General features: G+C 42.7%; 1 protein-coding gene across 1 annotated transcript in view; it reads right to left on the bottom strand.

Moving 5' to 3' along the window:
- Positions 1 to 6104: 6104 nt before the first annotated feature.
- ANO2 (anoctamin 2) overlaps positions 6105 to 14375 on the bottom strand; it is a 203830-nt gene continuing 195559 nt past the window's right edge. Inside the window, exons 23-25 of the mRNA XM_067531024.1 lie at positions 14151 to 14332; positions 8342 to 8447; positions 6105 to 7600 (exon numbers count right to left, since the gene is read on the bottom strand). Coding sequence (XP_067387125.1) covers positions 7319 to 7600; positions 8342 to 8447; positions 14151 to 14332 — 570 coding nt within the window. The 3' untranslated portion in view covers positions 6105 to 7318. The remainder of the gene's footprint in view (positions 7601 to 8341; positions 8448 to 14150; positions 14333 to 14375) is intronic.

Genomic DNA, 14375 nt, shown 5'->3' with positions numbered 1-14375 from the left:
AAAGCATATGATTCAGTGTTTCATACAATCTTGAAGAAGTGAGCTTGGATAGCAGCATTGCCCAATGGACTGAAAATGAATTAAAGGACCATAAATAAAGTGTAATTATAAATGACAATGTACTGAACTGTTGTGTGCAATGTAGCTGTAGCCATGCTGGTTCCAGGATATTAGAGAGACAAGGTGCATGAGGGTAATATCTTTTATTGGACCAAGTTCTGTTGGTGAGAAAGAGAAACTTTGCCACACAGAGCTCTTCTTCAGAATCCAGCATCACAGCAAAATGTAAGGTGGGACAAATTATTTAGCCTAAGTAGTTAGCACATATTGTAAGGGACCATTCAAGGCAAAGGACAAAAAGAGGGGGTTAGAGTGTTACAGACTGTTGTAATAAGCCATAAATCCAGTGTGTTTGTTCAGTACACGATTTTTGGTGTTTAGCAGAATGATGAATTTAAGCTCAAAGACTCATCTTTTGAAAGTCTTGTGCAGGTTTCCTTTGAGGATGAGGATCGATAAGTCAGATATAGAGTGATCACTAGTTGTCACCTACTACCCCATAGTAGAACCCATATGGGGGTATCATCAAACAGCTACAACCCATATTCTGTGGAGACCCCATTCTGAAAGAAATCCTTCCTAAACCCCCACTTCCGGCCTTCAAACAACCCCCAAACTCTCCAAGCTCATCATCAGAAGCAAGCTCCTGACAGACCAGGTCACACCAACTCAAAGTGGCAACAGACCCTGCCCAAACAACAGTGGCAAAACCTACAGACATATCTCCAATTCCACAATGATCAGTATCCCCCACAGCACCTTTCAAGATCCATGGATCCTACGCATGCCCATCACAAGATGTGGTGTACCTCATCCAGTGTTCTAATGCCCCAATAGAAACTATGTGGGTGAAACTGGACAATCTCTATGCTCTCAAATGAATTCATGTAGGAAAATGACAAAAGACAAAAACACCCTATCGTCTATGGGGGAACATTTTTCATAAAGTGATCACTTTACATCTGACTTATCAGGCCCCATCCCCAAAAGAAACCTGCACAACACTTTGAAAAGATGATCCTTGGAACTTAAATTCATTGCTCTGCAAGACATCAAAAATCACAATCAGAGATGCTGCATTTATGGCTTTTCACAACAATCTCTAACCCACTCTTTTTGTCCTTTGACTGAGAGGTGTTAATAGGCCAGTCTACCTTGAAAAGTCCCTTAAAATATGTGCTAACTACTGACGTTAAACAATCTGTCCCACCTTGCATTTTGCTGTGATGCTGGGCATTTCTTTTCCAGACCTGAAGAAGAGCTTTGTGTGGCTTGAAGGCTTCTCTGTCTCACCAACAGAAGCTGGTCCAATAAAATATATTACCTCACCCACCTGTTTCTTCTAATATACTGAATGACATTATTTAATGGGGCTGCCACCTGGACTGGTATTGTGTCTGATTGTATTTAACACATCCATTGATGAGATGGAAGAGGGCATGAAACAGCCTGTTAATTAAATATGCAGATGATACTAAATTGGGAGGAGCTGCAAACACTAGGTCAGACAGATACATATAGTAATGCAGAAGGATATAGATCGTGTAGAAATAGGGTCAGCAAACAACTAAAGAAGGGTCTTTCTCCAAAAATGCTAATGAACAGTGTATGGATAAAAATAATCTAAAGCATAAAGATTTGTTAATCTTTGACCAGGCCCCAGCTCTGTTGGGAGCAGATAATCTCTGAGCAGGCCCAAAGGTTAAACCAGTGAGGGGGCAGTCCAACTGAACCACCTACCAAGGTGCATTACCAAACAAGAATTGTGCAGATCCATGCACAACTGACTGAACCTCACGCTAGAGATGTGGCAGTCACATAATTTTGCTCAGTCTCATTCTAACCGTGTCCTGTTCAGGCTTCCTACAATGTTGTGACAATAGATTAAATGGCAGGCATTAACCATTGTACAGTTCAGAAGCATCTACCTACAAAGACAGCGCACAAACAAAACTGGTTTATATGTTACACACAAAGGAAAAAGGGGAGGACCAGTCTGGGAATACAGAGACCATCTGTGCCTAATTGAAGGGTGAGACTGCGTAACAGTGACAGATGTTACATTATTGTACTCAGAAAAGTTTATTGCTAATAGTGGGTAAATATTATGCACATTGAGTTGGACTTTTCCGAGTAATAATTAACAGACATACTTCCACATGGCTCCTTTATATTTTTTGACTATATTTCACTGACTTTAAATGTCAAGCAAGATTAAATTCCAGAAGGATCTCTCTAGATAACAGCATTTTCCACATAGTGGAAAGGTTAATGATACCAGTCCAAATTGTCACCTGCTTCTTTGCGGGCAGAGAGGCTAAAAATCTGCCAGGAGGTATGGCAGAGATGAGTGCCATTTCTACAGCATCATTTCCCTTTTGGTGTCCTTATGCAGGACTAGGGACTAGCACTGTGGGCGGGGGGGGGGGGGGGGGGGGCCTCTTCCCACACAGATCCTGAGGATTCCCCAACTAAGTTGCTGAGGAGTTCACAGCACAACTCAGGAGCACGGTGCAAAGGCAGAAGCAGCTTCTCCTCCAATTCAGGACCAGTTTAGTTTCCTGGTTAGTTCTGGTTCAATGCTCTAAATCAGGTTGCTGCCAATAGCCCAAAGTGAACTGATAGTATCTGGGGCCTGCCAGAGATCAGGGAAGCCCTGGACCTGTCCCCTTTCACCTTGCTATATGCTTTTGCTGACCACAGAGAGAATTGATAGTAAGGGAGGGCACTGTTATGCTACCTGAAGATACTTCTATAGAGGGGGTATCCTCCATGGCCAGCTATGTCTACTTTCAGGCCAAACACGGGATACAACACACCCCTCTGTATGTCCTACTTTTTGTTCTTGCTTTTTGGTTAAGTGTGTAGCTTCTCATATGACTATAATCATAGCTAAATGTATAGCATAAAATATACAGGCTGTGAAACACAACCAAGCTATTGCTGCTAATGGAAAGTTTACTGGCTTTTTGTGGTCCTCAACTGTGTGATATTAAGTGTGTGTTAACAAAGGGCTCGTCACATTTAATTTAGATTTGGATCGACCAGATGGACCATTACATTCTGAAATGAATATTCAACCACATCAACGCAGAATCCTATGTGTAAACACTAAACTATTTGTTCCCATTGTTTGACGAATTAATTTTTTTTTAGACTTTCTTTAGAAGTCTCTACTTGATTATTTTTTTCCCTTTTGCAGAGAGATTTGGATCATTTTCATTGAAATAGCAGGGAGTGACAATAGTATGCAGGTTTTATTACCTTTTTGAGTTGCTACGTGCATTCCTGTCTTTTCTTCCCCAGAGGCAGCTTTCCATATGCACCTCTTGAAACAGAGTCATTCTGTACTTCAGAGACATGAGTTATGGTAAGGAGGCACTTTATGGATAGACTTACAAGTATCATGCTGATAAAAAGGAATTAGATAAAGTCTCGCTTTGTGGGAAAGAGATAAGTTAGAAACTGGGAATGAATAAAGAACAAACCAGTGGTCTACAGTTACAGGAGTGGATGGGAAACTTTCCTAGGCAGTCTCAGGAAAAGCCAGAGGTTACCATGGGAATGCAATCATGTGTCTAATCCTCAGGGACTGCACCAAAGTTAAGTACCAAACCTACAGGATTCCCGGTGAATGAAACCTTCAGGTTCAAGATAAAAATAGCAACTATAGCACAGATAAAGACAGATGAGCTGTCAGCCCTGGTTGCGATATCATGATAGCTCCAATCAGAATGTCTGCCTTACAGCTGTGATTGCTACCTTAATTCTTTCCCAGTTTTGTCAGGGTGAGGTATGTAAGCCCCAGGAGAACTTTGAGGGTAAATGTATGTCTGTGGGCATGTATAGCTCCTTTTATAGGAAAGATTGAAATGCATTCTCTCTTTTAACCCATACCACCTCTTTCAGTTACTCATGGCTTTCTCAAATTCTGTGTAACAACAATGGCTAAATACACATCATGTTGTGAAGGTATTGCTTCCCCAGTTTTTGAGTGAGCAAAGAAGGGCATGCCCTGGCCACCACTTTGAAAAGTGACTAGTAATTTTGGGGACCCGACTTCAGCCATCTTAAAAAGGCCCAATTTCAGCAAGCACACCCCCCAGCATGAAAACTAGATTCCAGTCAAGCGTTAACATCTTTGGTCATCTAAAGATGGAGGCATCCAAATGTATTAGTCACTTTTAGAAAATCTTGGCCTATGTTCTCTCATTTCAATAGTTGCGAAAAAGTTGATGAGATTTTGCTCAAACTTTTAGTTAAAAAAAATTTATTTCTGCAATGAGAACAAGCATGGAATATTTTAGCCCGCGAAGTTTTTTTCCCCCATAAATTAGAAGCATTTGAAAAAAGGGGTTGTATTTTAAGTCATTGCCTCACCTTAACTGTTAAATTTTCATTACCGCAAAACTGTAATACAATGTCTTTTTTAAGGGAGAATTTGAATTAATGGCATATTCTGGAGAGCAGGGGTATATACTGTAAAACAGTAAGATTCCCTTCTTTAGAGTTTCTTCAGGCAGCACAGAGCACAGTCTGGCAGCTCAAACCTCTGTCGAAGATTTATAAAATAACTGAGAGATATCGGTCAGATAAATGGGTTTGATCCAGCTATTGATTGGTGGTACCAGTGTCACATGGCCTATAAATCATCTTCTAAACACACCTTCTGCAAACACACTACCAAATATCTAAAAGAGCAACATTTGCCCCCACATATTCAACTGGCTGATAGGATTGATATTCACACCGTAGGGCAAATCCAGTCTCTTCCTAATGTAGGCCTAACAATGTGACAAAAATTAATTGCATTTCAATCAGTCACAGATGTAAAGCCCAGGTGTAAACTATTCCAAACCCACAAAGCTACTACCAGAATACCACATAATATAAACACGTTAAACAGTGGTCATTTATACTGTTAACTAATGTGAAGCCGTAGTAGGCCTTCTTGGAATCCTAGATCTTTGGAAAGTGAAAATAATGCAATATTAATTGAAGAAGGATAGTCTAGTGGTTATGCTGATAGTTTAAGAGTGAGGAGACCCAGTTTTAAATCCCAACTGTTGCAGATTACTTGTGTGATGTTGGGCAAGTCTCTTTGTGCCCCAGTTCCACCTGTAAAATCAGGGTAATAGGTCTTCCCTCACAGACGTTTTGTGGCAATAAATGTGTTAAAGATTGTAAAGTGCTCAGATATTATGTTGATGGGGTAGATCATTCTAAATCAAAAAGATCTTTTCCTATACTTTGCCTGCTTATCTCAGGCCTTGTCTACACTAGCACTTATGCCGGCAAAAGTTTTGTTGCTCAGAGGTGTGAAAAAACACACTGCTGAGTGACATAAGCACTTGTGTAGCCATGTTACATTGACAGGAGAGAGTTTTCCCGCCAACATCATAAAACCACCTCAATGAGCGGTGGTAGCTGTGTCAGCAGGAGAACGTCTCCTGCTGACATAGCGCTGTCCACACAAGTGGTTATGCCGGCAAAACTTTTGTCGCTTGGGAAGGTGGTTTTTTCACATCCCTGAGCGACAAAACTTTTGCCAGCATAAGTGCTAGTGTAGACAGGACCTCAGGAAACTGGAAGCACCAGATAGAGATAGCCAGTAGTTTATATTTTCACTACCCTGTATGAAGAGATTTTCAAGCATCGTTTTTTAGTTATCTCACAAAACATCAAGGAAGAGGGCAGATGCTGTAATACGGCACACTCCTGCAACCTTAAAATCCATGCCTGTCAGGCTGAGTGAATGTCACTGCGTTACAATGAGTACGTTTTTAGAAAGCGATTCTTCCTTCCTGTTGGACAGGTGACATTCAAAGGCTCAAAGCTATATCTGAAATTACCTTGGAGAGTTAAAAAAATAAATCAAATCAGATCAGAGAAATTTCTAATTTGCCCCATCTGAAAGAGTATCTTCCTCCTTAGTTTCTAAGGCATTCTGTGCAGCAGTACATGAGGAGAGATTCCTTTCCATGTGCTTGGAGTTGACATGGGTTCAGAAGGTCAATTAAAAGAAATATATTTTTTAAGAAAGTTTTATTTTTAATCCATAACAGAATAAAATTATTCATTAGGTGCATTAGATAAAAACCTAATTCCTGAACCTGTTTTTCTCTCTCATTAGAATACAGTTATGCATAACAACATCTTCATTTGCAGTAAATGCACAACAGTAACCTTTTGTTATTTCAGGAGCAAGGTACATGAAGATGTTGTCAATGATTTACAAGGCTTCACTCTGCATTCACTTACACCAGTTTTACACCCGTGTTGATATCAATGGAGTCACTTCTGATTGAATCCAGTTTGATTGTGAGTCCCAGTGTAAGTACTGGTTTAAGTGAGAGGAGAATGAGGCCCAGGGTATTTTGCTCAGAACAACAAATAGTGAGGTGCTTAGCTAATTCTATCATCTTTACTTCTTTCAGATGCTTATGTTGCGATCTGTCTCTGCTCATCTGCACATTTATTCAGGCTCCTGCTAAGCGAACAACTGTAGGCCAAAGTGCTCAGTAATCTTCTTTTGTGTGCGTGTGTGTGTTTCTGCTATTTTGTGCCTTTAATCATAGCCCTGCATTGGGGATGCTGTGGAGAGCGCTAGTGCAGTAAAAGCACCAAGAGGCATTGTGCATCAGGAAGGCACAATGATTCCTAAAACCTCCGGATGTGCAGAGAGAAAGTGCTTATTGCTGCACCCCTTTGGGAGGATGCATTACTAGCCCCCTCTATGGCTGGCCAGTTCTGCTGAAACCTGTGTAGTAGCACCTACTGCCCACCCTCACTTGGAGTAGATTTTGCCCCCAGGGGCATGTTAGCAGGTAGCAGTTTTTGCACTCAGGAGAGTGCAGGGATTGTGGCTGGTCATGGCACTGAGACTGCAAGAGTGGCGAGGGCTCCTTATTTCTGTAGCACCGAGGAGCTCTTGTCATGGACCAGAACCCCACTGTGCAAGGTGTTGCACCGTGCCCTCCCCATCTCGCATGCTTCTGTGCAAAGGCCAGCCACAGCCAGACTCTAAGTTGCATTGCATGACGGTGAAAGTGCTGCAGCCCGGATAGTGTGTAAAATGTTATGGAGAAACTTATACCTCACATTTCTTGAGAACTTACAGACTCCCCCCTCCTCTCTCCCTATGTCTGTCCCTGTCTATCTGTCTCTCCTTCGCTCACTCCAGTTTCAGGATCACATCACACAGTAAAGTATACAGGTATTGCAAATGCTCCACGGTACGTTTCCTCCCTCGAGGGAGTCATACTTCTGTGTGCTGCGAGCTAAAGGAGGTAAAGCTGCCTCGCTGACTCCGGCTGAACTGGCAGAAGCTTGCCGGTCGGTTCCTTCGGCCCTTTGTCTCGCTTTTGTTTCTGTTCCTGTCGCACATGATAAAGCTTTCAATCAGTTTCAGCTTCTCATGCTCTTCCTTCAGGAAGAAATCAACAAGCACACTCTTCTCCTTTTTAATTTGTTCGCTGATGTCCTTGGGAATGTCAGGAATCATCCAGTCAACCAGCACGCTGAGGAACATGACCAGGTTCTGCAAAATAAAGAGCAACAGAGAATACACTGCTTTCTACGCTGGAAGGGTCCATAATACTCAAACAGGGTGTAACAGAATCAAACCTCTGCTACAGAATAGTTAGAAACGCCCCATCAACCCAGCGGCATAATACCATTCAAACATGTCACGTTTAAGCTCTGTCTGGCATTTTCACATTCAGGTGGCTAAAGTTAGGCACCTAAATAAGACTTTGTTTCAGGAAAATATCCCAATTCAAGAAATTGTGCTTAATCCCCCTTGAACAGAATGGATGAGGTAAATGCATACTTAAATATAAGAATAGACTTAAGCACATGCTTAAGTGTTTTGCTGAATTGGGGCCCAAGTGGCCCTGCAGCCTTATTCCCTGCACATTCCAATGCTTTAGAAGGAAACCAAAGCTCTCTATCCCAAAAGCAAAAGTATTTTACGAGCAGTAGCAATACAAGCATCCTCCATGCACTGTCCCTCCAATGTGCTTCATTCATGACCTGAAAAGACCATCAACAAATCTCCATGCTCATTCCTCAGCTTTTCTCCTAACAGGGAGATCTTCATGGATATTAGTTCTGTGCATGGAACAGAATCCTGAATTTCAAATGTTATGAATGTGCATGTGTACAGGTACTGGGGGTGACCGTGAGTGTACTGTACAGGCAAGATGTGCATGCAGCGTACCTATACATTAGCTTATCACGGGTGATTGAAATTGTAATATGGTAAACTCAGCAGACTTACCTGAAATAGAATAACGAAAGCCAAGCGAGCAGATAAGACCGACCAGTACTGCTTAGAAAATTCATACTGATCCGGGGACCAGGGTGGTTCTCTGTAATCTTTGAACCTGTCAGTGAAGAAAGCTTGATTAGTGCACAATTTCCAGCAATTGTCATCCACTAAATCACTTTGATAACACAACTTTCCAGCAGCTAAATCTAGAAAATTGAATTCCCTCTGCATTAGTACAATATTAGTTACAACCCCAGTCACCATTATAGATCTGAAATACCTCTATCAAATACAGCAGGGTTATTCCAGTTTTACACAGCTGTAACCAAGATCAGAATGTGACCCTAATGATGAAAATCTTCTAGTGTGGTTGGGTTTCCTTTTGGAAATTAAAATATAGAGCCGTTCTATTCTTAAACTCACCTCAATGCAGGGGACCTGACGTGCTCCAAATAAACCAGAAAGATATAATGCAGTGTATTGAGATCAAAGAAGGCAAATAGTGGGGGCTTGTGCAAAGACTGATGTTTGAGCCTGTTTTATTTACCACTATCATTAATGTTTTGGAAGAGAACGTAAACGTTAACAAAACCTGCAGATGCTACTAAACTGGAATGTTTTGCGAATATAAAAAAGGACAGACGTCATACAAAGAGTGGTAAGAAATTAAGGCAGGAGAAATAAAAGAATCATTTTAGAAAAATGCAAAGTAGTATAAATAAAACAAAAGAGTTCAAGAGAATATAAGATACAGATCTTGGAGGGACACCCTTTGAAAACAAATATAGTGGGAAGAGCCTAAGGCTGGCTGAGAATAGCAAGTTAGCACACATTTGCAACGTGACATGGCAGCAGAAAAGGACAGAGTGATTTGCAGCTGCATAAGCAAAGGCATGATGGAGCTGGAAGGTAATAGTTCCTCTGTAAACAGCTCAAATAAAACCACACCTGGAATGCTGCACTCAGCTGTGGGGACCTCAGAATGAAAAAAGAATAGTGACGAATTGAAGGGAATTAAGAGAAAAGCAAAAATGATCGTGGGGCTGTAGAGGCTGATTAACCAGAAAATATTAAAGCACTGAATAGGTATTGCACAGCGATGGTATGCAAGAACCAAGGTTGGACATTATAACTATTCACAAATTGCTGAAGGGTATAAACAGCTAAGACTGAAAGGGATTATTTAGTGAGGTGCACAGTGTATTAACTAGGAGCAATGGGAAGAAACTAAGACAGGGAAAATCTGGTTTGAATATCAGGAAACACTTCCTGAGAGTCAGATACGTTAGCCTGTGGAAAAGCCTCCATTGGGGAATAATGGAAGATCTTCATATATAAAACTAGAAACCAAGATTCATTGACTTAATAGAGCCCCATAACCTCATGAGTGTTGCATGGTTTCAAGTCCTGAAGAAATTTTGCACAGTTTAATTGGAAACTTTGTTGTTTAGGACACTTGAAACTAGACTGAAGTCAAGTCTATGGAGCAGAGGCTCTCAAACTGGGGGGTGCAGGATGTATTTTTGGGGGGCATGAGAAGCTTTAGGGGGAAAAAAACAAAAACCTTACTGTGCACATTGAGACCTGAGCCGCCAGACAGCAGCGGCTACTGGTTGTGCACCGAGCTCTGAAGGCAGCACTGCCACCACCAGCAGCGCAGAAGTGAGGGTGGCATGGTGTTAACAGTGGTTAAGGGAAATAAAATAGGGCCTTTTGCATCAGTGGGTCAAAATATTAGGGAAAAAGTACATCCAATAATGATGAGTAGGCAGATGGAATCAAGAATGATTCTAAATTGGCTGAGGTACTCTATTTTTATTTTAAATTGGTCGTTGATAAGAAAAAATAAGGAAGAAACGAGTGAACAGTTGTGAGATAGTGAAGGTCCTTGCTAGTGTTCTGAAGCTGTGGTTTATAAAGCAGGTGAATACTGTAATAATTGAAAAACAATGGAATACATACAAGTCAGTGGGTCCAGATGATGAGGATCCCAGAAGGCTAGGGAAGTAGCTCATTCAAAAAAATGCTGCACAGGTCCAGTGAAATGGAAGCAGGTTTATGCTAAGGAAAACTCCCTTTAAAGATATGTATCTGCCTTCTTTCTCTTCTGAAGGTGCACATGTGACCAGCATACTTTCATGTACTCCACTATCGTGTGAGATTATAAAGATTAAAAGGACTAAACCAATAAAAATGTCATATAATTTAACACGGTTTGCCTTTAAATTGCCTTTAGCTACACAAATGTCCCTTTGCTCTGAAAAATCATTACTACTAATGATATGCAACAGATTAGTGTCACAGCAATGTTTATTTGGAAGCCGTGCCAAAGAGTTCACAGCACTGCGTTAAATGCTACCCAAAATATTCAGAGAATGTATTCTGGATGTTCAGCGGGAGAATTTCCTAACTTGTTATGGTTATTTTTAAGATACCTTAATCTCTGCTGATGCCCGTAAGGAGCAAAATTCAATCTTATTGTAACCACATTTATCTCCAGAGGTCACAAAAATCTAAGAATAAGAGAGGTCAGCTTGTTCCCAACATATTTATTGGAAAAAGAAAAACAAGATTTTTTTTCTAGTAAAAGGGACAGTGTTTGTAGCATGTTTCCTGGGTTTGGAGTTAGATATTCTATGTTTTATCGCACTTAGGGTACGTACACATGGACGACAGCAAATTTGCCGCTGTCAGGTCGATCTACCCGGATTGATTGAGCAGAAGTGAAGACCCACTCAATCGATCTGGAATTCGATTTAGTAAAAGCACCTCCCCAAAAAGTGTAGCCCTGCGTCGACGAGTATGCATTTCCCGTCGACGCAGCATAGTGGAGACGGCATGCAGAAGAGGCTTTAGAAAGTCAATGTTAGTTACGCAAACTACTACATGTAGCTTGCGTAACTCCCGTCGACTGCTGCTGCATTTCCCCGGAAGCATAGACCAGGCCTTAGTGTTCTAGCCAAAGCAGTGACTTTGACAGGATTTCATTAAGGTGGGTGATACTCAGAAATGACCAGCAAACTTGCTTATATCTTCCCATAGTAGTTTCCTGATAATGAAAGGAAGAGAAATGTTCTCATTTGTTTCTCACTGAACCAACATCAGATTAGTCTGATGTACAGTCAGACTTTTAACTTGTTTTTCTTGTTTTCAATACAGGAGATACACATCCTGCTCAGAGGGAAGAACTAGAATGTGCCTGGCATACAGCTCCAGACAATGAACCAGATTTACACCTGCTTTTGTCTTGCTCTCCTCCTTGTTTTGCAGTCCAATCAAAGCCGTGTAAACCCCCGCATCATTGCTGCCAGCGCACTCTCTTCCAGGTACATGGACAGTCATACACCAGACAACGAGGCCTGTGAGCAAGTCCAAGTAAGTGGAATCAAAGCTAGGGCAACAGAGGCCCCATTGAGGTGGGCTGGCCATGTCACAAGCATGACTGATGATAATAACGCATCGCCACACCGGATAAAGAAAACGTTGGGGGGGAGGGGAGAAGGAATGCTTCACCGACACTTTGGAGGGACAGTCAAAAAGCCTGTAATAGCCGTGTCAGACGAGAGAACGAATCGCTAGCAACACAGTGAAATGGAGGAGAGCAGGGCACACACAGAAGAAAAGGAGGCCCAGACCACAGCTTTAAGAAGATTCTCTCTTGCCTGCCACAGAGGAATAAATGAGTAGAAGACAACACAGAGCAGAGTCCCCATCACGCTGACTGGACGTGCCAAGAGTGGTGCCCCGTCAGTGCTTGCCACAGCATCCTCTGCAGCCACCTGAGGGTTCTTGCTATTTCTACTGTATCACAGGCTTATGGACTGACATCTATGGAGATACGCTGGTGTGAAGGAGAACAGAATCAGCCCTCTGGATTTGATATCCAGTTTGGGCATCTAGCTCTCCATTCCAGCTATGGCTGGAAATAATAAGCAGGCAGTGCCTCCGGCCCAGTGACTTGTTATGCAGAAAGGTGCTGTGGCAAATTGTGGCGGCCCCTGTAACACTTTCTTAGTATTGTTGACTGGTCCGGTTACTGGGATGCTGTTTTCTGCATGAATAGTTTGGTTTAAGTGCTCTTCACTAGGGGCTTGTCTGGGATGGGTCAGGCGGCGGGAGGAGGTGGCTCCAGGTTGTCCCTTATCGGCTTCCATGTAGGAGAATGTTAAGGGACATTGCCAGAACTACTAGCACTGCCAACTCCGGTTCAGTTCCCCTCTGAGCCTGTGGAAACGGTTTGACCCGGAGGGGACAAAACCCACCAACAGTGAAGCAGCCTGGGGGGTGAGGAGGAACAGAGAACTCTTGTGGGATATAAAAGGACGCTCTCTTAGGGATGCAGGGGGAAACGAGATTGAAAAGACACTCAGAAGAAGGAACCCATGGCCACGTCTGGAGAAGCTAGGCCTGTCTCAGTCCCACCTCAGATGGTGGGACGTTAGGTCAGATGGACAGGAGGATAGCCTGTTTGTGGTTTTAAATCCTTTTTTCTGTAATGCTTTGTTCCAGCGGCCAAATAAAAATACGTTGTTCTAACAAGGCTGTTGGTGCCCATCACTGGTCGCAGATTCCTGAAGGAAGGAAACACAGGTTCCCTAAACCCTGTCAGACCTGCAAGGAAATACGGATTGGTACTGTAGCCAGATCCTGGTTCGAGAGTGGAAGAACTGCGGGATTCCCTTCGATACGGGTAAGGGCAAGAGGCTCAAGGCCTAAACTGGGTGCTGTCAGAGAGACCAGAAAGGGAACAGAGGTGCAGCCAACCCTGTAACTGGGGTTGGTATTAATGATCTCCACCGGAGGCGTTATTCCAAAGACAGCTACACACCTCATTAAAGCAAACAGGTGTGCGAAAGCATTTTTCGTGTGCAACAGAGGGAGCAATGAAGTGCCTGTGTGCAGTAAGAACAACTGCAGACAAAGGGTGGGGTGGATGACCAGAGTCACCTGAAAAGGCAAGTCAAGTGGTGGGCTAAGGGGTTTCCTAAGAGATTCCAAATGCAGGTGCCAGGTATTGGTTCTAGGCTGTGTGATCTGCAGCAAGTAAGCCAAGACAAGCAGCCGTGTGTACGCCTTGGGCAGAAGCACAAAGGCACTGGCATCCCCTCCTGAAGCACAGAAGTGGCTGGAGGGGCTCCCTGGGGAATTGCTGAGCCAGAAAACTGCCTGTGGGCTGCCTGTTCCCACCGCTGCTCAGGGAAACAGCACTTTGCATACATTTTTGTGAACAGATAAGATTACATCAAGAATATATCCCTGCCTCCATGTCACTGATTTCTCATCCAAATGGGAACCACCCCACAAGCTCCCAAACTTCAGCTTTCCGCTCAGCTTAAGGGGCAACAGACTAAATAACATGGATAGGTTCTGAAGGGAATCCCACCTAGTGTTCTTTATCAGAAAACACGGTATTAAAATGTGGGACCACGTGGAAGGGGGAAGGGGTGGGTTTTCAAGCAGTGGAAAGCATAGAGAAAACGGGATCCCATGAGGGAGGAAATGTTGTTCTAGTGAGAGGGAGTGTGTTTTTAAGGGGTGATTCTGCTTCCATTGCTATTGGTGAGAGTTTTGTCCTTGATACTAGTGGGAAAAGAACTGAGCCCTAGAGGTTTGTATGTTCAGTAGACATCTTGGATGAAGCTGTTCATTCTGTGCATGGAGACACCACTGGATTTTGCACCTACATATTCTAAAATCCATATTTGAATTAACTAGGAAGACAATAGTTTAAAAGAACAGATCTAACTCAGAGAGGAAACACTTTTATTTAACATGTGACCGCAATAATTTACCTTACCTACGCTAAGGGCTACTTTACCTGCAGAATACAACTTCCTGTTCAAACTGTGAGTTTTCTGGCTGTGTTCCAGCCTTGAGATGACTCACATTGAAGTATGAGAGGGTGTGATTGATGAAGCCATGCATGGTTCCATTTTGACTATATGCATATTGATACACAAGGCGTGGAATGAAATCAGATGTGACAGAGATGACAAAAGCCTGGGAGACAAAAAATAACCCAGTGAATCTACATATGATGTGT

The sequence above is a fragment of the Emydura macquarii genome, unplaced genomic scaffold (genome assembly GCF_026122565.2).
Source record: "Emydura macquarii macquarii isolate MOO-44397 ecotype Brisbane River unplaced genomic scaffold, CSIRO-AGI_Emac_v2 contig_3122, whole genome shotgun sequence".
Classification (NCBI taxonomy): domain Eukaryota; kingdom Metazoa; phylum Chordata; order Testudines; family Chelidae; genus Emydura; species Emydura macquarii.
Note: the sequence above shows the minus strand (reverse complement) of the source record. Positions and strands in the feature narration are given on the sequence as shown.